The sequence below is a fragment of the Rhipicephalus sanguineus genome, chromosome 2 (genome assembly GCF_013339695.2).
Source record: "Rhipicephalus sanguineus isolate Rsan-2018 chromosome 2, BIME_Rsan_1.4, whole genome shotgun sequence".
In the NCBI taxonomy this organism is placed as follows: domain Eukaryota; kingdom Metazoa; phylum Arthropoda; class Arachnida; order Ixodida; family Ixodidae; genus Rhipicephalus; species Rhipicephalus sanguineus.
In genome coordinates, this window is record NC_051177.1 from 104,199,644 (window position 1) to 104,224,219 (window position 24,576).

Consider the following 24,576-nt stretch of genomic DNA (forward strand, 5'->3'; position numbering starts at 1 on the left):
ATCTTCTTGGCCAATCCCCCAGAGTGGGTATGTGCCAAACTTGACAGGCTACAAACAAAAACTGCGTCATTCGTGCACGTGCCTTCACATCTAGACAACGAGAAGGAAGAAGCCGAGATCCCGGTATCTGTGTTCCACCATCTCGGCTGAGACATGAGTGCGTCATCTCCTCGTGAAAACACTGGTGAGAGTTGATCGAACGTATTAGTCGCATTTAGCTGCTGATACCGCACAGTAAGAATCCGTGTGCGTGATAAATGCTTATGGGTAGCAGAAAACTAATAGGTTGCTTCTCTTCAGATGAATTGCGAAGAAATCCTAAGCTTCTCGCTTCATGTCAACTAGCGTGAGGGCTGCGAAGCCGCCGCATTTTTTTTCTTCTTGTCAATACGTTAAAATGGGATGGTTCGCCGTGAGCTCTAAGTATTTGTTATTCAAGGCAGATGTTTCAAAGAAAAAAAATTCACAGCATATCCACGGGTGAATGATGAAGAGCTTGGGCGAAGCTCCTGAAGCAATCATTGTTACACCGTGAAATCTTCAGTGGTTTCGCCCAGCAGTAATCAAAGCGATAGCCCAGTACATCATCAAAGACGTGACAAACACTGTGTATATTTATACAAGAGATTTTATTAATCGTAAGTGGTAGCTAGACGTGGCTTCCGATCCCCCTTCATTATAACGGCTTTATGGTCGGTGAAGTGATGGATCGGTGATGGGTCGTAGTGGGATGTTTGCAAAGACGATGTAGTGGGCAGTTTGCAAAGGATCGGTGATGGGTCGTAGTATACTGCCGGTTACGCCTTACGCCGGATGCCTTACGCCGGAGAATGTTAGACTAAGAGGAGCTTCGCCCCTAATAAATAAAAAGATAACAACCAAATAACTCGTGTTCTCCGGGATCGAAACCTCGAAACGTTGGACGTCCGGATATAATATAATTGTTGTGGTTTAACGTCCCAAAACCACGAGATGATTGAGGGACGCCGTAGTGGAGGGCTCTAGAAATTTCGACCAGTTGGTGTCCTTTAACGTACACTTAAATCTAAGTATACGGGACTCAAGCACTTTCGCCTCCATTGAAAATGCAGCCACCGCGACTGGGATTCGATCCCGCGGCCTTTGGACGTCAGGATGTTAACCACGCAACAAGCACTCACGAGGCCGACACCAAATAGACAGCACATATTGACTAGAACAGAAAGCTTATGTTAATTCTGCAGCATAATTAGTTTCGCTGTTCCTTTAAATGTGCAGCTTTAAAGTGTGCGAGATACTTCTTCAAAGCTACCTCCTTATATGCGAGCTCTACGTTTCTATAGATGCCAGCTATTTAAAGAATTGTCCTCAGCTCCTTCACCCTAGCACTCTTAGCCCTAAACATTTAGAATATCCGGGGTTGACTCGCATCTGCAACGCTTTCCTGCATTTTTTATTTTGTTATCGCCATTTAATGTGTGCACGTTATGTATTTAGACATGTATTAATTCTGAATATATGTGTCTAATAATTCCCACAGCAGGGAAATCGTCCGTCACTGGAACAGTTGACGACTGCATACCAAAGGAGCTAGAAGAAGTATTCGAGTAAGTAGAAGCAACGAAAGCATAAACAGCTATCTTCTATAGCTTATCACAATTTTCAATAACGCGAATCATTTGCATGGCGCAGATAAATAAATATTCATCATAATTTTCACGCTTAGTCCGTTTAATAAGGGCACAAGTACACGTGTTAAACAGTCATCGTGTTAAAAAAAAAAGCAGGAACTGGCTCTAATAAATACAGATGTGGCTTCCAACCATGCTTATTATTTAACGCACACGCGCACAGAAAAGCAAAAGTTTCCTTTCTTCACACTGCAGTGCCCATTACACCGGGAGAAGTTTCTTGTTCCGAAACATGTAGTAAGGTATAGTCTGGCGAGGTTTATAAAACAATAAAAATAGTTAATTACCTCAAGTTTTTGAGCTCCGCTAAATGAAAATTCACTTACAGCTTCGTGCTTGCAGAAGAAGCTATATTCAAATTGATTATCTCGGCACATAATCTGCGTTTTTTTTTTCTAAGTTTATCATAAGGTTTAGCAGAGTGTAACGTTCGGCGAGCTGGCGCATAGCTTAACGAAATATTGTGGCGCAACTGAAAACGAGTAAAAAAAGAAAACAAGAGAGGACAAAAATGAGAGGCACCTTATCTTGTCATCTCTCGTTTTTCTTTTTTTTTCCTCGTTCTTAGTTACGCGACATATAATTCGTTAACTTATCAGCTGGTCTCACGCTTACACACGTATCTGCTTGCAGCATCATCGAGCAAATCAAAGGCCAGATGGTCACGTGGCTAAAGGACTTGGTTGCCATCCCCAGCGTGTCAGCCGAAAAAGAACACCACAAGGACATCATGCGTGCCATCAAAGAAACCAGCACGGTAACAAACTAAATAACTTAAAGCTAGAATGGATTGCGTGCCTGTCAATGACTTCCTTTGTTTATCGGTTTTTCTCCTTCGCAGAAGCCTTTTTCACAAGCATTGGGAAAATCGAACACAAGTTTTGCGCAGTTAAGCACATTGTCATTAACCTGAGTCTTTTCATTTGCAGATTATTGATTCCTCAATACGCTGCGGAGCTGAAGCTGTTCTCGAATTTGTCAGTTGCTGTCAAGCCATCACTTAATTTACCGAATTCAGAGCTTACGTTAGCTAATGGTAAGGGGAAATGCGGTTTTTATTTCGATATGGACACTCTCGGCGGATCTCTGCCGTCGCAGTCACCATCATTTTTGCCGTCACAGTCGCCGTCACAGTCACCATCGGTGACTGCGTCATACCGTCGCAGTCATAATTTTGCTCATAACTGCGAGAGACATCAGGAGACTGCTCGTAAACGTGTGCTCTCACTGCTTACTGTAGCGGCCGTGTTCACTTCAACCAGCGCTTTGTTGTGTTAGGCGAGATTAGATCCAAAGTAGTTAGCTGCCAGCCTTCGTATAACATTCCAATTTGTTGTTATCGCATTTATTGATTCGCCCTATAGCGGCGCAACTGTGATTTTTTTTGCGTATTTCAGCAGCCGAAATGACACAGCGTTTTCATCAAACGTTTCCTTTCTTGAAGCCTTCGAGTGAAACTACTGGAATACCGTTGTCTTCTGATTATATTATTGAGACGAAACCCTTAGATGCCTCATCAAACGCAAAAGTTGTCTGTCGGCGTCCTGCGGCGGGGGTGTGAACACGAGTGATGGAAAAGCTGATCACGTGATGACGTCACTCGTCATCATGACGACGGATATCGCCACATTTTGTGACTTCCCAGGATGACATCATAACGCATGGCATTGTCGCTTGGTCAAAGGTGCACCGATCACGGAGGCAGTGCAAAATCAGGTGACGTGCAGGAAGCTTGCAATGCCTCCAATCCTTGCGGCAGTGCAAAACTACGTTAAGTGCAGAAAGATTTCGGAGGAGAAGGGGAGGGGGGGGTCCGTAAAGTCGACCGAGAGGAAAAATAGAATATGGCGTTCGCCTTCGAGTCGCCTTAGATGAATGCATGAGGGACCCGTGAGTTTGTGATGGGGCCGTCGTATAACAGTTTTGGTCGTACCAACGGAAAAACCACCCATATTGTTGACTGACACGTAGATACTGCAAGAACAAGGCGTCCACGTGACTGAGGCTCCCCTCGGCGACCAGCAGCTGCCGGACGGAAGCAAGGTTCCGTTGCCGCCGCTGCTGTTGGCCACATTGGGCCAAGAAGCCACCAAGAAGACTCTGTGCGTCTACGGACACCTGGACGTCTATCCGGCACGTAAGGTAATGGTCGACGCAGTATCCAAACTACAAACGTATGCGATTTGTTTGGTTTTATTTTTTCTAGTCTACGTTTATGTTTTCTTTCATACTCTGTGCACCTTGCACTGTCGTTATTTTGTCCACATAATCTTAACCGCAAGGTTTTATTAACCTGTCCAATTTCTTTGTTGGATTATAGTCGTCGATGGCTTTATCCAGGTATCTGTCGAAGTCGTGCCTAGACTGCGCTGGCTCCTAGCCTACTCAGGACTACTGATCTGATGCAAGAGAGCATTCAACGAATTTTTAACTGAAAAGCTAAATATGGCAAGCGTTCACCAGTCATGTAGACCTTGTATTCGTTCTACAATTTCGGATGGCTTCGTAGAGAAAGATTGCGGGGGGCTTCCTCTATTTTCGATTGAGTCTACATTGTGTTCGTGTACTCGCCTCTGAGTACTCCTTTGGAGAAATACAATTTACCCTAACAGTTCACTCATTTCATCGCATGATTTTACCGAATACTCAGGTTACTACACATTGATGATATAAACGTGTTTAATATTACTGTGACATTCAATATTAGACGGAAGCAGTTCGCCGACAACGGGAAAATATTTTATATTCTAAGCAGTTATGTTTCTCCGCATTGTAGTGAAAACTGTCAGTGACAATTAAACACCTAACTTTCCTAATGAATTTGAGGAAAAATTTTGGCGATGAAAAAGGAAAAGACGTCAATCTTTTGCGAAGCAAAAGAAATCGATGGACTTTGCTATCGTTAGTATGATAGCTTAAGCTTGGTGACGCTACACACTGACAGTGGTACCAGATACCGGCCTTTACTTTGTTTGTTTGTTCTAAAATAGATCATGCTGCAATAGAACCTCAGAGTTCACCTGCTCTACTTGTTACTATAATCAAAACAAGACGGTAATGGCAACTACGTGTGATTATCCGGTGATTGTGCTGTGTCAGTGACCGCCTAAGTGAGCGATACAGCATGCTAGCCATAAGGTACACATATCGTGGCATTGCTAAGGCGCTTCACCACGCTGTTTCATTAGTGGCCACTTTCCTTGTTTTTATGCATGCGATCTCTATGAAAGAAAATAATTTCCTACAACGACCACTTCGCAGGAGGACGGCTGGACGGCGGATCCGTTTCTACCGACGGAGCAAGACGGCCGACTCTTCGCAAGAGGCGTAGCGTCTGTCAAGGGTCCCCTGGTTGCATGGATCGCGGCTCTGTATGCTTTCCGCAAGAGCGCCGCAAAAGCTGCGCCCGTCAATCTCAAAGTATGACCCCAAGAAGTAGCATTTCACGTTAACTCACTGTGAACAATTTGCAATGTTAAAATGCAAACACGCGTAATCTTATGATGACCTCAAATTAGACAGATTGGCTCTGAGATTACAAAAATGAGCTTCGTTATTTCCACGACTCAGTTTAACCACGTTTTGCTTAATCACTTTGCTCAATTCTTGCGTGGTCTGCAGTACTGTATGCTGTCGCAAAAGTTAGCTTTCTTTTTGCAAAAATGGTAGCGGCTTTACAACTGAAGCCAAATTGTCTAGAAGACTAAGTAAATTATCGTGCGGCGACTAATTATGTATTCTAATCTCATTTTCTTTCGTCGCCAGACGAACAAACTGTCAGTATGGTCAATTGCGACCGTGTCGAGACGCATCGCTATTTTAGATCTTTAGTCTAAAATAGTGATGCCCTGGGGCCAAGTTAATGTGAAGGACTCTGTAGATCTCCTTACTCGCAAAAGTATAGAAATTAAGCTCTTCAGAATCATATTGGCGAACATGAACACATACCGCTGGATCGTCATTTACGCAAACAATAAAGATGGTAGACAGGATTGCTTCATGGCATGTTTTTTTTTCTTGTTGCTAACATGTGCACCGATGCATTCCCGCTCCTATGCAGTTCCTGATTGAGAGCATGGAAGAAGTTGGCTCGCAGGGATTGGATTCCTACCTGGCGGCGAACGCCAAGGAGGACTTCTTCAAAGGCATAAACTTTGTCTGCATTGCCGATGGCTTCTGGCTGAACCAACGCACACCTTGCCTCAGCTACGGGCTCAGGTAAGTGGCACTATGCTCACTCTTCCTTCACTTGTTTCAATATTTTAAAAAACCCGCTAAATAGCCCCTAAATCACACCGGGTTCAAAGACGAGAGAGGGTTTCTTTTTTCGTCTTCGCTACCCTTACTACGGGCGCTATCTCCCGCCACTTACTTCATAAAACACGTGGACAATGTCAGCATTAAGTGATGAGCTTATCAGGATTTCGCGCTTCTCGGCTACATGCTGTTATCTACGCTTGCGCAGTCGAAAACGCACAAAGCGAGATGAAATCAGTTAAGAGCGCGCGATAATCATGCTGGACGAGGCAGAATGGGTGTGCGACTGCATGGCAAAGCAGGGTAGAAGACAATTCACAACTGACATTTCCAGTATATGGATCATTTGAGAACTCATTTCCTCGTGACGTCATGTGAATAGACTGCAGGCGTCACGAATTGTGCCGAAAAGATGGGAAACGACAGGATAGAATAACGTGCTCGTTCTTTGTATTTTCGGAGGTTGTTTAGGGGCCCTTTAACATCTTCTAGCTTTTGTCGCGACTTCACAGTGTAAGGCATATGAGTTCATGAATTGTGTGTCCTGCTTTGACGTTCTTTAATGCGGTGCCGTTAGCTTGAACTACTCACGTTTAATTTACAATAGAGAGACATATAGTTTTCACACTATTCCAACTAAATATACTTGAACTGACGCACCAGCGTGTCGCACTAGTTGTTATTACTAATCTCACAAGTCAACGGAAACTAATAAAACTAATAAGTGTTTTTGATCCTCGATTTTTCAGGGGATTGTGTTCCTTCAACGTGGAGATTGGCTCCGCCAAATCAGATCTTGAATCTGGTGCGGACGGCGGAGCATTGTGAGTTGTGCGCATATTGTTCACGAAGTGTCTAGCTCATGACGGCCTGCCTGCTTTTGCAATCAGGCACCCTCAGCTGCACTTTGACAACTTTATTAGAAATCTGACGCAATAGCTAGAATATTCTTAGGAATAAATTTGGGTAAGACGGGCACAACACCCATAGAAAGTTTAATGAGTGTCATTTTACGCAAAAAACAATCAAGCAGAAACCTTTCATCGAGTGCACAAGTTATATCTCTGACACTTAAAGGCCAACTCCGGCGATTTTTCGAGGTCGAAGGATCTCAGTGAAATTCGCTGGGTACGTTCCTTTGCACGTTTCCGTCATTTGTGCCAAATTACAGGCTTGAGACATGCGCAGATTGTTTGCAAATGAATTTTAAAGATTGTCTGCAAACGCCCTCCTGGCTTCCCACAATTATTGGCAACATTGCGTCTGTGACATCAGTGTTGGCAAGGCGGCGGAAGTGACGCAGCCGAGGGCACAGCTAACTTCGGCGCTTAGGCCGCTACAGCGAGCGTCTGCTGTGCACAAGGCGACAGACAGCGTTGGTTTGGCCGGCGCTTCGCTGGTCGTCCCGGCTGTCACAGTTTTCATACTCCGCGCCGGCGTGACCGGCATGCCTTGCACGACTTCCGGTTCGTTCGTAACAACGTCTACGTCATACGTAGACAGTACACTCGGTTGGGTTTCGGTTTCGGTGTCGCGCTTTTTTGCTTATTTAAAATTATTCTCCAATTTGCCGAGTATTTCCGCTATCGGGCCCGTAACAGGAGCGTCTCAGGAACATAAAAGCACCATTACTTTGACATGGCCGAAAAATCGCCGGAGTTGGCCTTTAATGTATCTCCATTAAGATAGCAATACTCACGGAATGAACTTGTCTTTAGCATGAAAACAATATTGTGACCCTCCGACAGGAGAATTTCGGTTGAACATATGATTGTAAATATATGTCTTTTCATTGCCTTGCATTAATCATTATATATAACTTTCTGACTCAAAAACTGCTACTTCCGCTGCTCTAGGCGAGGTTATGGCCTTAATAAGGAGGATTTGCATTTCCTCTTGCATTGCTTCGCAGGCGAACTTCAATTGCTTGACTGTAATAAACTGAATTAAACTTACTCGTTACCATAAAAGTGTGGCATGTATTGCGATCCGTGAGAAAAGTTCCAAAATAGAGCTGCTTTCATCAGGAGCACTCTATCCCATTCCCTTGTGTAAATGTTCCAAAAGGCATGGAAACATATTTTCTGGGATTATTCCAGCAAGAAAAGCAGGAGTGCTTGCAAGTTGCAATGTCCTCACTGGCTGCGAGCCTCTAGTCTCGAGTCTTTTGCCGGAGATAACAAACATCATCCATTTCAACAAAGAATAGCGTGAACATAGTCGAAGTAGTTGTCAGCACACCGCCGCTACTGTTGTTTATGCTGAAGGATCTATTTAGGAGCATAGGGGCTTCTACAATTTCTATTCAGCACCCAATGCAGATCTATGCCATTAGCAGAACACGTACAATGCATTACGCTCACACGGTGTATGTGAAACATAGTGTTTCACTTACCCGCAGCAGTTGTGTAGGGAGAACGACGTCGACGTGAAGAGCAAAATGCGCGTTGTATTCGTTGTATTCGAAGCTTCTTCTACAACATTTTTGAGAGAGAGCAGAGTGCGACAATGTACGCATACGCGCATATCGCTACACGCTCGAATGAATTATAGCAGCGAAAGAAAACGTCCAAACCCACCCAACCACTCTGTCCCGGGTAGCTAAACACCCGCTTCAAAGAGAAAAATGCACTCTAAGAAAAAATTAAAGAGAATGGGCTAGTTTTTTGGTGAGTACTGACTTGCCACCTATATGACTGTCTTGAAAGAAACGCGTAAACTCTCTTCTGGGTCCGATGACTCTCCAATGAGAGTATAACGATCTTTAAAGAGAGTTCACGTGTCTCTTGAACGAGAGTCATATGTGTGGCAAGCCAGGACGTGCAGAAAAAAGAGTCAAAGGACTCTCCTTTCTCTTTGCTTAGGATGCAGTCAGTTATCCGAGTGCCTAATACCATCGCGAGCTGATAATTTCATTGCTACCGTCTCTACCACCACGCAGCTTTCACTCGTAGAAGCATAATCCTTGCCTGGCGTGCACGTCGTTCAAATCAGTTTGACTGATATTGGTCGGGCGGGAACGATGCGCGGCAAATCGCCTCGCTAAATACAATTTAAAATGTTCCGACCGTTATTGTTATTACGGTCTGTTAACCCATATACACAGGCGCGAAGCGATGTCGGACGTTGTCTTCCTGCTGGACAGCCTGATGGGCACCCGCGGTCACGTCGCCATAGAAGGCTTCCACGAAGACGTGGCCCCAATCACGGATACCGAGTGGAAGCTGTACGAGCACGTGGACTTTGATCCGGTGAGAACAGCTGCACTTGTGCACGGAACCCGCGAGTAACGAGCAGAGATAAACACCTTGCATATTATGGCAGAGCAGCGCCAAATACGGGACAGTGAACACACAGGACATGGCGCTGACTGTGTTCTGTTTGTCTAGTGTCCCGTATTTCGCGCTGTCCTGCCATGAAGTTCATAAACTAGCCCACCTAAGAACCCGTGTACCTTACATAATACAGCAAAACCTCGGTGATACGTATAATCACGGCCCGTACGAATTTCGGGGTGATACGAATTTTTCTGTGGTCCCGGCCAAGGCCCATTAGCCTGCAATGTATTGGAGTACGGTTGTTGCGAACCGATGTGCACCCCGCGACGAACGTACGCTAGCGTACAGGTAAGAACAGGTGTTGCCCGCGCTGTCGCGGAAGACGCGGCGGTCACGCGCGGGCGCGGGCATGCGCGCTGCGCGACCATCAACGGTGCGTCGTTGCCTCCGAGATAGTGCGCGCGAATCTTGGAGGCCTTTATGCGCCTTCACATTTATATTACAGATGACGTTGACGTCGCGCTTTTTTTTTTAGACGTTTTGACGCGTGCTCGAGGCAGCAGCGTCTTTGTACTCTGTTAACATGTGCCTGCCACGTCCATGCAAGCCATGTCCCCGCAATCAGACCTTATATGAAACAAGACTGAAACTTGGGCTGCGGGTCCGTCATGAAGTCCCATGAAACGTGGACGAAGAGTACAAGAGACGAAGCGGGCGGTCTTGGCGAAGGAGCTTGGCCTCTATCTATCGTGTGCAAAGCGCTTCTTAAGTCACTTTTGTCGCAGTACTTTAGTGTCACGCACCAAAGCGTAGAAAGATCAGGAAGGAGTTACTAGCGTTCACGGGGCACAACACATCTGGTTCATTAATTACACACGCGCGCATGCACCGTATATTTACGAGTACAAGTATAATCGTTGACGTCTAAAAACTTTACCGGCAATCATTCAGAACTGTTTATGACGTCGCTGTGGTTCTGAGAAACACTAAATCTAAACGTATGCCAACTTTCTTTTGTTGCATACTAATTTTTTCGTGTTTTCTGGTGATACGAATTTCGGATGATACGAATATTTCGGGTACCCCCGTGAGATTCGTATCACCGAGGTTTTACTGTATATGTGCTATGTCATGAAACATCCTTGAACAGGGGCTGTCGCTGGAGCAATCGGTTCGACAAATGGTCTTGTCTGCAAGGCAGTTGTTGCCTGCCGTGCTATGTCATGTTGCGTACGTTAAACATGGAGGAAAAAAAAAACCAGGAGGGAGCATCACGTGACATTTTTGAAGCCCAGCCAAAAGAAATGAAACGGGGGCATGCTGGGAAATGAGCACCCTCACGTGATAGGCAAGCGGTGAGAGTGGGGGAGCGGCGTCCTAGGAGGTTGGCTTGTGGACGCTAGACGCGCCCGCTCGTCAATTTTTGTTTTTTGTTCATGAGCCCACCAAAAATGGAAATGAAACAGGAGCATCATGGGAAATGAGCCTCGAACGCGAGGAGCCAGCGGCTTCAGAGGAGGTTGGCGCGGTTTCAAAGGAGGATGGCGCGGCTTCAGAAGAGGTTGGCTTGTGAACGCTAGGCGCGCTCCCTCCTATATTTTTTTCTTTCCTCCATGACGTTAAAGCAGCATTGAGCTTGGTCATTAGTCGTGATGGAGGACACGCAGATAAAGACGATCTTTCACGGCTCGCCTGCTGTCACGTAATAGGCCAGCCCTTCGCGTTTAGCTAGCCAGTTACTAGCTTAGATATCGGGGGCACGGGACCATTCTCTCCCTCTCAATAAGCTGTATTTGAGCGGTAAGTATCGCGTATGCAAAACATCGATGTTCGCGTTTTGAAGTTAACTTTGGCGCAGTACAATTATGTTATGCGGTAATGAGTACGCAATTTATTGTTATTATTATTATTGATAATAATAATAATAATCAATCAATCAATCAATCAATCAATGATTTATTTAACGTGCCCAGGAACAACCGTAAGGCCTTTGTGCTGGCGCACGCAAAAAAAATAATAAAAATAAACAATACAATACAGACAGTTTTCAGAAATAAAAAGAGCAAAAACACGTAGACAAAGAGAAATGAACACAAAAGGGGAGGAGTAAAATAAGACAACACGAGAAATATTGACGGGGCATAAAAAATTAGATTGCATATATACAACTATGTGGAAAGACTGAGAAGGGAAGACTTTGTACATTGTGCCACACTATGCCAAAACAGTGCAAAGCTCGGATAAAAACAATGATTGTGGGCTATGAAAAACGTCAAGATCACGAAAATTAACATTATAGAGACTTTGTATTCTGTGAACGGTAGAGTGTTGGAAGAAGCAGGCAGGTACATGAAACGGTCTGTTCTCTCTGGTTAACTTACGCGGAATTCGAAAATTTACACAATTGAGAAGTACAGGGCAGGATATGATACCGTGGACTAGCTTGTAAAGAAATAAGAGATCAGAGCGATTTCGTCAGCAGTGAAGTGATGGCAGTGATAATAATTCAGCAGTACTTGAACGAGATCCAGAGTCATTTTTAGCAAAGCGATGGTTATATATGCTGAGGAATTTTTTCTGGACTCGTTCAATGGTGTTACCGCTGGATTGAGCAATGCCATTCCATATCACGGACGCATACTCAAGTTGCGAAAGACATATTGCCGTGTACAATTTGTGTAGGGCCATGGGAGACCTGAATTCTCGAGATATTCTACAAACACATCCGAGAGAACGAAGGCCCCGCATAGCAGCACGCTTAACGTGAGAAGAAAAGTTTAACGCGCTGTCAACAACAGCACCAAGATCACTGATTTCATAAACCTTGCATAACGGCACAGAATTGACAGAGTATTGAAATGACACGCTAGATGTTTTGCGAGTGATAGACATGAATTTTGTCTTCGAGGTATTCAGAGAAAGGTTATTACCGTCGCACCATTCGGAAAAAGAGCGCAAGTCTGACTGCAGCAAGCGACAGTCGTTAACTGAATGAATTTCCTTAAAAATCTTGATGTCATCGGCATACAAGAGGAAAGAAGAATTACGAATGGCAAAAGAAACATCATTAACATAAATTAAAAATAGGAGTGGGCCTAATACCGACCCTTGAGGGACCCCACTAGTCACTTTATACAAAGAAGACGTTTGGCCATTTACGGCAACATAACAATATCTATTGAGCAGATAGCTCTGCAGGAGATTCACAACTGACAAGTCAACATCAAAGTGCGCAAGTTTAACCATAATCAGCGTGTGGCTGACTACGTCAAAAGCCTTGCTCAGGTCACAGTAAATTACGTCAACCTGTCCTCTCTGAGAAATAGGTGTGGAGATCTGCGTCATGAAACTAGCAAGATTTGTGGTAGTTGAGCGGCCAGCGAGAAAACCATGTTGATTAGGAATCAATGAGTTTTTCACACTAAAAGACAATATGTCGTGAAGAGCCAGCTCGAAGATCTTTGATGTGGCACATAGTAGAGAAATCGGGCGATAATTAGAAGCATCTGTTTTAGAGCCCGACTTAAATACTGGAAAAAACACGAGCAGTTTTCCACATGCTTGGAAATGTGGAAGTGTCCAGGCAGTTATTAAATATCGTAGTTAGTACTGGGACAAATATACTACCATAAGCTTTTAGTATGGCGGAGGGGATGCCATCTGGCCCACATGATAAGGATGGTTTTAAGCGCTTAATGGATTCGCAGATAAGATTTTCATCCAGCGACAAAGCACTGGATGAGCTAACCGCCTTGGGCTGTTGTCTGATATCAGTGCTAGAGTCTGAGGCCTTATAAACGGATGAGAAATGCGTGGCAAAACAGTCAGCGACGGCATGCACTTCTACCCCATTTGAGTCCAGTAGTCTGAAGGACTCTCCGCTTTTGCTGGACCGTTTACGTACATACTTCCAAAACTCAGCTGGCCTGTCAGAGGCGCTTTTTTCTAAGAATTCAATATACGAACTATGATCCCGTTTATATAGGCGTTTAGAGAGAGTTCGAAGGAAGCTGAACTCTTCCTTCCACTCGCTGGATGGAGAACATTTAGATTTCCTGTGTGCGTGATCTTTATGCTTCAGTGCACTGATAAGTTCAGATGAGAACCAGTGGGGATATTTACGTTGTTTAGGTGTATATTGGGAAATAAAATTACGCATGCTGCTCAGTAAAAGCTCCGTAAACCGATCAACCTGCTCATCAACATTTGGTTTGTCAGTAACCTGTGACCACTCAACGGTAGACAAGTGATGATAGAGGCCCGTGTAATCACCTCGCTTGAAGGCAAATCTCGGAGATTTGTTTACGTAACTGCTGAAGCTCGTTGTTTCGGCTGATGCGGATAATCTTACGTTAAGTGGTGGGTGGAATTTGTCCGGACGTACAAGAGAGATGTCGGAGCGGGAAACTTCAAGGGGTTGATCGTTTGACACACACAGGTCTAAGACGTTGCCACTGGAATTGACGACTGAGTTATGTTGCAGTAGGGAATTAAACGCCAGAAAGTCCAAGAGCAGGCTGCACTTTTTCTCTATGAAATGATTGTAATGAGAAAAAGTAATAATAATAATAATAATAATAATAATAATAATAATAATAATAATAATAATAATAATAATAATAATAATAATAATAATAATAATAATAATATTATTATTATTAATAAATATCTGCGCTTTTACTTCCCAAAACCACGATATGATTACGAGGGACGCTGTAGGTGAGGGCTCCGGAAATTTCGACCATCTGGTGTTCTCTAAGGTGCGCTGACATCGCAAAGTACACGGGCCTCTGGCATTTCGCCTCCATCGAAATGCGACCGCCGCGGTCTTTCGCTCAACGGGTCTACGGTAGTATTACGCTTTTCTTGCTACAGTGTATACACTACAGAATCATCAGCGTACTTAAGAATTATGTGTTGGGGGCCCGGTTGGTTAGAAATTATTTTGAGAACTTAAAGTGCGCTGGGAACGAGACACTTCTCTGGTGTCTCGTCCATATAGCGTAAAGTTCTCAAAATAATCAGCGTACTTGTCGACTCTAACAAATGTTCAGATACATTGGTTATGTTGCCTTGTTTTTAATGACACCGAACCACCGTCAGTGTCATCTAAACCTTTATTGCAGGTCGAGTATCAGAGTAAGCATGGAATTCGGCGCATCACCATCGACGACAGGTTGCAACTGCTGATGCGCAAGTGGAGATACCCATCTCTCACCATACACGGTACGAACAGCTGGAAGAATTCAGTGCAGCTGAATACCGTTGGCGTCATCTGTGAACTCTTTCGCTATTGGTTTTGTTGTTGCCATCGATCGTCGTCGCGTTCGTCGCATTGCAAATATCCGGAGTAGCATGTCGTTGTGCGTTGCGCAGGTTTTTGTGTGACAGCATCGAAAAACCGCCGTGATTTCGCGTGACAGTCACCACCCCATCGCATACTCAAATTTCTACATGTTACTTAAGGTGTTAGAAACACCGCATTGTTGTTTGACTGCGTACCTTCGCGTAGGCACTACGTGCCACTAACGTTCCGTCGGTCCGCAATCGTTAGCTCTTATTCCCCTGCGTTTTGCGGAGCAAGATTCGCAGTTAGCGTGCTTGACTTTCCACTTTAGGCACCGGTAAAGATTTAAAGGACACGATTCAGGCAACGGTGAAATACTTCTTGAAAAAAAACGTAAGCAATTCTCAAGAGCAGAAAAATAAAGTGGGATCAAAATTTAGACGCATCTGACATTGCTGTAGCATGACGACCGCAGATCGCCTGCGCTGTGCATACAATGTTCGAAAGAGCGAGATCGAATAGCAAGTGATTAAAACTTTTGTTCTGGTTTCCCAGCAGCACAAGAACCTGTCACGGTGGTCTAGTGGTCATGGTGCTCGACTGCTCATCCGAAGGTCGCGGGATCGAATCGCGGCCTCGGCGGCCGCATTTTTGATGCAGGCGAAAATGCTTGAGGCCCGTGGGCTTAGATTTAGGTGCACGTTAAAGAACACCAGATGATAGAATTTGCCGTATCCCTCCACTACGGCGTCTCTCATAAACACGTCGTGGTTTTGGGTCGTTAAAGCGCAACAGTTATATTAATATTAGCAGCGCGAGATGAGACATGTATGTACAAAAGCCGTCGACTGAATCTTCATTCCTTTTTTTCACGCACTATTATTCAGGACTTGACAGTTAATTCCGGTTTATCACACAGTGAATTCAATCCTATCAAATGTGGCTGCCTCGTGAAACTTCTGTTCAACCTCGTCGACAGAATAGAAATCGGGGAGGGTAAATTCGGTCACTAAATGCAGTACACATACCGCGCATATTTACCGAACCTTGTCTTTTCGTTACTTGACAGGCATCGAAGGCGCGCACTCGTCGATCTGTGAGAAGACGGTGATCCCTGGTCGTGTGGTGGGAAAATTTTCCGTGTGCACGGTGCCCAACCAGACGTGCCAGAAGGTGTGCGACTGCGTCACCAGGCACCTTGAGCGGCAGTACGCAAAGAGAAACAGCCCCAACAGTTTCAAGTGAGCGCGTGAAAGATATTCAATAAACAGGCAGTTTCGTCCGAAGTTGATGCATTAAAAGTGACAGAGCAGACCTTTAACACTTTTCGAAAGTATCACTTGCATGCTTTTGTATTCGAATGCATTCTATACTTCAATATTATTGTACTGAAAGTCGCCTAAACATTTTCTATCTCACATTTGCTGCATCTCACTTTTTTACTATTCCTTCAGCCTCGTGTAATGTATATGCACCAATCCCGTAATGCCATCTAAGCCTTACCGGACTTCTTGTTCCGTTATTATTTTGCGTATTCCTTTTGTCCACGTAATCTGAAGAGTGGTATATATCTCGCAAGCAACGCACGTGAACAACGACACGCATTTCGATAGTTTGATCGCCAATCTATGCCAGCATGTTATATGACGCGCAAAGGCTTACCTATTCAATAATGTCTAACTACGAATGCTCCAAAGAGCTCGAAGTTTTGGAGACAACTTAGTTTTTCCCCAAGGATGTCTTTATGCTTTCTGTAGAGTGTGCATTTATTAACGCGTGGTATAATAATCAGACAAATATTTTTAACGTTTTAGATAACGGAATGGGAAAGTTATTTCATTCTTGTGCGGCAGAGTTAACACGGCCACAACGGGGGGCCGCCATGTGTTGGTGCCGCGCTATGTACGTGCTCGAATTACACAGTAGTGAGGCTACCACGTTCGTGGTAGCGTCACTACTAAAAGTGAACCTACGCGATCACAAAAAAAAGAAAATAAAAGAAATAAAGTGATGAAGGTGATGACGCTGCCTGGCGTAGCTTCGTGCCCCTTCTTGCCCCCCAAAGTAGGACAATTATGTTGCTCTGGGCGTCTCCTTCCATTTTCAGGGTGACCATGACTCAAAGCACCGAGACGTGGTCCAGCGCACGTCATAGACCTCACACCAAGGCCGCCGCGGCTGCCGTGCGTCACAGTGAGTTCTCTTATAGCAATATTAAATGATAAACGTTTCAGTGAGCTGCAAGGATGTTATTTAAATGAAGGATATGTGTTATTCTAAGCAGTGCCTAACTGCTTAACGCATCCCAATAGAGAGGAAGGCACTTTAACAGTCGCAGACACACGCCGTAAGAGCTTCCGCGTGTTTGGATGTCCATTTGACTTATTTCTGTTACCCATGCCTCATTTGCTATGCGCCCTGCATGATGTTTCAGCTAACATTAACGAGGGCATTGTTTACAAAAAGTCACCCCAGTTTCATCCAGCGTGAAATCTGCAGAAACAGCTGAGCTGTGGCTCTCCTATAATGCCCTTGTGGTTTTCTGTCTTTTCTGTCATGTTCTGTGATATTGTGTGGATGTCTGTGGTTAACGTTATTATATATAGAATAGAGATGCACGGAAAAGGACGTGCGGTAGCCCCTGGCCGACCCGCCCCTGCTAGTGACCGTATTCCCTATTCACGCTCAAGCTGCCCTTCACCGTTTTATTCTGCGGATACCGCTTCGTCCGCGACCGAAGCAGTTGTGCCATCTATTAGCGTAGCGTGCTTATTTACCGGAGCGCGACATGCGAAGCGGAGGCTCATCTGTCATCAAGCCCAGCCCTAAAACAACTCCGCTGTTAAAATATTGGTTGGCTGAAGCTCTGCAGGGCAATTGTCTCTGGCACACGCCCACCTTCGATTCGCATTCAGGTCTCCATCGTTTCATAACCCTTCAGTCAATTGCGTCACCGGTTAAGAAGAAGCAACCACTTGACGAAAAGTGCACGATGCCGCTAGAGAAATAAACGAGCCCGCTTTACTATCATTCTTGCGTAGCAATATGCGTGTTGATATTTTCTAACTTCTGATGGTCAATCGGCAACGGTTTTACTCGCACCAGCTCAGCAACTGGGCCTGACCACTTTGGATGCCTGAGAGGCAAAGTATGGAAGCGCAAAGTTCTTTACAATGAGATATGCATTAACCTAAGTCAAAGAACGCAAAAGAGAGTAAATACTAACAGTAAATAGTTGCATGGAAAGGAATATAAACTTACTTAGAGTACTAAATTATCATAGCATGTAAACCACAGCAAACGCAGAGTAACGGCTCATGAAGCCAATAATAATGATATCTGAGGTTTAACTTACATAAGCATACGCACAATTTATTAATGGAGACGAAGAAAACAACGTACAAGAATTGAAAAAAATGACCGGGTCCCTTATTCATTCCCCTAAGATTACTCGAAGGCGAAAGCCACCCACCTCAAGTTCTCCTCACCTAACATAGTTTCGCTATGCCTCCAGGATCGGATGCTTTGCAAGATTTTGCATATGGCCTGGTTTTGCACAGCTTCCGTGATCGGCCCACCTTTGACCAAGCGACGATGTCACGCGATTACGTCATCATGTGTCGTCACGTGATGTGACGTCACAAGCTTTGTCACCATATGACGTCAAGATGACGTCATATGGTGACGCTATCACGTGATGATTTTTTGCATCACTCGTGTTGGCGCCGATGCCGCGGGACGCCGGTCAATTCTCGCGTTTGATGAGGCATCCAAGGCTTTCGCCCTAATAAAATATATATGAAAGGGGTCCTTATAACGACCTAAACTGAAGAGCAGGCTCGCTTCTCGAGTTGTTTGAATTCTCTTTCAGCTACGGTCTAAGAAAAAAAAATAGTCCTTTCATTATTTTTTGTGAGACCTGACTCGCCACCTATATGACTCCCTCAAAAGAAGCACGTGAACTATCTTTGTAGATCATTATACTATCGTTAGAGAGCCGGGGGACCCAGGTAATAGTAAACGTGTCTCTTCAAAGAGAGTCACATGCGTTGCAAGTCAGGAATCTCTGAAATGAGTAGAACATGCTATTCTTTCTTTTCCTTCGAGTGTATAGCGAAAAGGGACAACTAACTGTGGCTCCTCTCTTTCCCTGTCGCACAGCGTACGGCGTCAGTCCTGACCTCACCCGTGAAGGCACGGCCGTGGTGGCGGCCAGCCACCTGTACAAGCACGTGTGCCCCGACATGATCGTGCTGAGCATGACGCCCGGTGATCGAGAACTCCACTCGAAGGACGAGTACCTCAGTGTCGAAGAACTCGTCGCAGGGGTCAGTGACATCTTTCAGCGTGATAGTGTTTATTGCACGCGTGTATCCACGCGGATACTTTTGGCATTCGTTGTTTCTTTGTCCTTAGAACGACGTATTCTCGTGATACTGGGCGACTGTTACCGCATTACTGGGAGCTACAATGACGTATACGCATAGTCCGGAAAATCAATGGCTATTTTAAACGTTTACTCTTACATCACATGCAAGGGGTTAAGTTGAATTCAGAATGATGTGCCCTACTGTTAGACGTGTGTCATTCCTGATCAAAATACCATTTGGGCCAGTGCATGAAGACTGAATTGAGGGTTTGAATTGAGGACGATGCGCGAGCCGTGGAAAGAAAAATTATAGGAGTAACCTCAAGGGGAAAGAAGTGAACTGAGTGGGTCAGGGAACAAACAGGTGTTAAGGACATCCTAGTCGAAATCAAGAAGAAGAAATGGACATGTGCAGAGCATGTAGCGCGAAGGCATGATAAACGCTGTTCATTTAGAATAACAGACTGGATGGTCCAACAGAAGGCAAGCGCGCGAGGGGGAGACACACTGTCAGGTGGGCCGATGAGATTATGAAATGTGTGGTGATAACGTGGCCATAGCAAGCACAGTACCGGGTTAATTGGCGAAACATGGGAAAAGCATTTGCCCTGTAATGAGTGTAGCAAGGTTGATGATGACAATGAAGACTGAATCCCCCTCCCCGACACACAATAGTTATATTGTTGGCTGTCGACTGCTACCGACAGCGCTATGCTTAGCAAGTTCCAACTCGGCTATTCGTACTCGGGTGTTCCGTGGTAATGGTACTTACGTGTAAGTACCATTACCACGTGATACCATTCATCTTCTACAGTATTTGTTAAACCTTGACGCCGTCTCCGCGAGTAGCGCAAATAGTCGCAGGACGTAGTCAGAGTGACGGGGTGACCCGAAGGCCGCGGGATCGAATCCTGGTCGCGGCAGCCGTATTTCGATTGAGACAAAATGCTACAGGCCCGTGTGCTCAGATTTAGGTGCACGTTAAGGAAACCCGGGTAGCAGAAATTTCCCAAGCCCTCAGCTATGGTGTGCCTCATAACCATATCGTGCATTTGGGTCGTAAAATCCCAACAATTACAGAAAGAAGTGCACAGAATGACGGGGGCAAGCTTTATTTGAACACCATTTTATCCCGGGATAATGTTCAGGTTTGTATGAAAATAGCAATACTACGGTGTTTTTACCAGGCATTCTCTATCGTGCATGTTTGACTTCAGTTTTTTGTGTTGCTACATTACAGGCGAAGCTGTTCGCAGCGTACATGTTCGAGCTTTCCAAGCTCCCCTAAGGCATTCGCACTATGCCGTGCGGCCGATCCTGCCGTCCACTACAAGGACCGGAAAATGCGCGGTGGAGGTCTCGGAGGCCACACTATCGGCGGTTGGCCTGAATGAGTGGTTTTTCGATGGCAGAAGGATTTTGTGGCACCTTCTTTGGAGATTCGCGAAACACAAATTGTAATAATAAAACAATTTGTCTTTTTTTATGATTACGAATAAAATGCGCTTATTCAACTCGGATGTCATGCGCCCCCTAACTTGCTGAGCATCTGTTTTTCAGTTTCTGGGTGACGAGGGTGCCGACTTGATTACGATGTCGCTGCCATTTGGTGAAGCATTTAGCATGACAAAACTTGCTTGTCGCATACTTTTTCTCGGAAGGCTTTGTGGTGTCCGTTTTAAGCGAGCTCGTCCTCAATATGAATGTGCCTATGATGCTTTCTTTTAGTGATTCCATTTTGGGGTGCGGCTACCAAATTTTTAAGCGTGCATAAACGGTATGCTCTACTCTCGTCGATAGCCTTCCGAAAGAGAAAGCTTTGTTGATTCCTTTTTTTCTTCGTCACTATATGACGACCGTTCCACATGCAATAAGTAGATGTAGATGTAGGTCCTGAAGTTGTGGCTCACACCCACCTGTGGAAATTGGCCAAGAATCGGGTAGCTTAAAAATATATTTAAAATATAGAAAACAATAGTTTCGCGCTTCGTCTAAAAAAGCTTTTTTATCAAATATTTTGAAAATAATAAAGGGGGCTCGGATCGATTGTTATCGAATAAGAATATAAATTAATAATACAAAAGAAATCACAATGGACTCTACTTTGGTTAACTATGAATCTTTTGAAACGTGGTTATTGTGTAAATCGCATTGACTGTGCTATGATAGTATTCTCCACTAAGACAGTCTCTTCATTTTCTAAATTTCTTCTACGCATTTTGTACCAAGGGTTCCATTCGTTTCCAATTTCTCACACTGGTTAAATCAGAGCCCCGTATGCAGAGAAAACAATACGCAGGCCCCCACAGTGACGTCACACACTGGACACGTGTTGCTTTCGTACCGTATGCGCGGGATCATTCAGTCGAGTCAGCACTTGCCACTTTCGCGTCTCGGAAGGGTTAGTTGCGACGGAGTGAATAGCCAATCCATTATGTGGAACAAGATGGGGACGACGCTGAGCGTCTCTTAGCCAAAGCCGTAATCAAGCTAAGTTAAAGCCGTAATCAAGCTGCCCGCTGCCAGATTTCACGTCCTCGTGTTCTGTCTGAAAACAGAATAAGCGTTTATTCCGATCAAATCAACGCGATTCATCCATTCACCAGGACGAAACAATTGAACATTACTTCTTATCATGTAACCGCTTCAATTTACCGAGGAAAAACATTCTCAAAGCAGCGTTTAATCGTATTAGATTGGATTTCATTACTTCTAATATTCTATCCTTGGGAGCCTCCTCATTAGGTCATTGTCACCGGGATGTCTGTACCGCTGTACAAAAATTCTTAATTGAATCAAGGCGATTTTGATTCTGAATTTTTAAATTAGCATTAATAATACATTCTAACCTTCTATAATTCGTTTTCACATGTGACCACTTTTACCTATAAATTATTCGTTTCTTGGCCAATCCCCCAGAGTGGGTGTGAGCCATTTATAAAGGTCGTCATCATCATCATCACTTGTGCTGGCTTATGCTCATCGGTCGTCCGTATATAATACTAGTCACGTCCAGTGCAGGCACTCGGAACTTATTCATTTCAGTGAGCTGAAAGACATACCCTAAGTTATCTTTTAGCAAAATTCAGAAATATTAGTGTCCACTAGACACACATCAGCGCGTGTACCCTATCGTTTCCTCTTTCGATATTTTTGTACTCTTAACATTGTTAGTATGCGCATGTTTAATGCAGATATGTACTTGAGTGTTCATGCATCGCTTCATGCATTACTTGGTTCTTACTTTTGTATTTGGTAGGTGCGGAGCCTTTCCTTCTATTTCTTTTTTGTGTTTTCACTAGGACCAACAGAATCGTCTAAGAGATGGCTCTGTTGGAGTGATCTAGCCTTTTGATATAATGACGGAGCTCTGCAGCCTAGCAACCACCATTTCTCGCATAGTAGGTAGGCCGGAACACATTCATTGCAGATTGTGTGCTGCGACTGACTAACCCACATTCCAACTTAGAGCACATTGAACAAGATAAATCAGTAGTGACGGCCACACGCCCGTGCTTCCATTAATAGGACCAAGGACACGTAAACACAACCAGCGACAACAACCGGCTGATTGTACTCCTGGAAGGACGCGAGCATTTTCGAGGGTCATGTAAAAAGTAACGAGAAACAACTTTTCATGTTGCGGTTAAGCTAATTTAATTTACTGATTAAGCTGGTTTGGTCATCCCCATCGCTGTAACTTTCAAACAGCTATTCTGGAGCAGCCGAGCGTGCTGCGTTGCGCTGTTGAGACACCGTCCGAGGTGGAGTGCGACGCTGTACTTTACTGCAATCTTTCTTTCTTTTTAGATTTCTTTCTTTTGTCACAGGCCAAGTTGTTCGAAGCGTATTGCTACGAAGTCGCAAGATTTCCTTGAAACGCCGCACGATTTAACGCAAGAGAAAGAAACAACTTACATAGGACCATAGGTCGGCAAGCTCACTCATGAGTCGACTCACTCACACTCAGATCGGGATGCGAGTCTGAGTGTGAGTGAATCCGGGTGAGAAATGTTTGGTTGAGTTTGAGTCCGAGTGAGTCCGGCTGACGAAAATTTTAGTGAGGCTGTGTCCGAGTGAGTCCGGTCGAGGAAAATATTCGTGAGTCTGAGTCCGTATGAGCCCTAAGCACAAAGTATATTTATTGAGTGAGTCTGGGTGAGCTCCACCTTCTACTGCCGACCTATTCTCCATTCTGCTCATCTTCAGCATTACTATCAGTGTTATATCGGCTCACATTTACACTCAAGTCCATTCACACATACGTCCACGCACGAGCGTTCATGCGCCACATCAAGATTTATTGATAAGAGGTTGGGGTTTGGGGTGCCATGACCTCACAAGAAATTCTTGATAAACTATCATATGCGAGTTGTGTATTTCATAATAAAGTCCCTGTTTCGCCGCAAGGACGAAGCAATGAATGCGATAGCAAGAAATCGAAATTTTACACGAGGAACTAGAAGCAGCTCGATATTTGCAGCGTGCCGCTGAAGCACAGAGAAGGACGCCCTGAATGAACGCACAGGCATTCACAGGGCATGCGTTAACTAACAACTGTCACAGTTGTTACGCCTATGTGCTTGAGCAACACGCTGCAAGTGTCTACAATGGAGAATGAGACGCTTGCTTGCTTGCTTGACCCTTAATTCCTGGCTCTTACCCACTACGGGGGATTAGCCATGAAACCGACGGTTAATATAAGTAGGAAATTTAGAATTTAGACGCTCTTAGATATTTCTTCTTTTAAACTGCGGTGCGTGGAGTGACCCTCTGCGTCTACTACCACAGGGGGCATCTGATGCAAGGTGTGCCAGGTGTTCTTTGTCTTTTTTTTCCTTCCACATCCCGAGTGGGTACAGAAAATGGCCACTTTGTTGTGCGCGTCTCAAGGGCAGTATTCGAAATGAAAGAAAATTAGGAGCGCTGCGTCTGCAAGCATCGACAATGGAGAATCGGACGCTCTTAGATATTTCTTTTTTCTTTAAACTGTGGCGCGTGGAGTTACCCCCTGTGTCTCCAGCCACACGGGGGCGTCTGATGCAAGGTGTTCCCGGTGTTCTTTTTTTTTTCCTTTCACATCACGAGTGGATACAGAAAAGGACCACTTTGTCGTGCGCGACTGAAGGGCAGTTTTCAAACTGAAAGAAAATTAGGAGCGTTGCGTGACAGAAAACACGCTCACGCTCCTCCGAGATTTGCTTACCACCTGCGGTACATGGTGTATATAAATTGCTCACCATTATTTCGCCGTCGCATACATGGCGTGTGGACACACAGGGCATAAGGTATTTGATGATGGAAAATGATGATGGATTTCCCTATGATATTACAATGTTATTGGCGCTTTATAGCATTTGGAGGTCCCGAATGGCTGTACGTAACGCTGATGTTGATGCTCGGCGAGCCATAGAATACTTTTGTGAGGCGCTGACTTCGTTTCTCGAATTGCAAAAAATGCAAAAGGATGTACCCGATTGGGTACCTCGCATGGAATTACTGTTGCACATGAAACAATTGTAGACAGGATGTACTCTCTTCTCACTTGAAAACTGAAGCCCTGCAATAAAGACAAAAACAAATGGTGTGTGGCTGAGTTGTCTAACGCAGCGCCCTGGGGAGCGAGGGTTCGCTGGTTCGAATCCGCGGTCGGTTACTTCAGAATTTGTGTCTTCTGCTTTATTTTTCTTTGTGCCTTTTTTAAACATATACATA

General features: G+C 44.7%; 1 protein-coding gene across 1 annotated transcript in view; it reads left to right on the forward strand.

The window, feature by feature from the left end:
* The window catches only part of LOC119381238 (cytosolic non-specific dipeptidase), a 33,348-nt gene extending 13,199 nt beyond the window's left edge, over positions 1-20,149 (forward strand). The window contains exons 4-14 of the mRNA XM_037649175.2: positions 2,270-2,427; positions 3,642-3,812; positions 4,932-5,090; positions 5,731-5,888; positions 6,677-6,751; positions 9,034-9,178; positions 14,332-14,431; positions 15,562-15,733; positions 16,600-16,685; positions 18,654-18,820; positions 20,102-20,149. Coding sequence (XP_037505103.2) covers positions 2,270-2,427; positions 3,642-3,812; positions 4,932-5,090; positions 5,731-5,888; positions 6,677-6,751; positions 9,034-9,178; positions 14,332-14,431; positions 15,562-15,733; positions 16,600-16,685; positions 18,654-18,820; positions 20,102-20,149 — 1,439 coding nt within the window. The remainder of the gene's footprint in view (positions 1-2,269; positions 2,428-3,641; positions 3,813-4,931; positions 5,091-5,730; positions 5,889-6,676; positions 6,752-9,033; positions 9,179-14,331; positions 14,432-15,561; positions 15,734-16,599; positions 16,686-18,653; positions 18,821-20,101) is intronic.
* Positions 20,150-24,576: the final 4,427 nt, after the last annotated feature.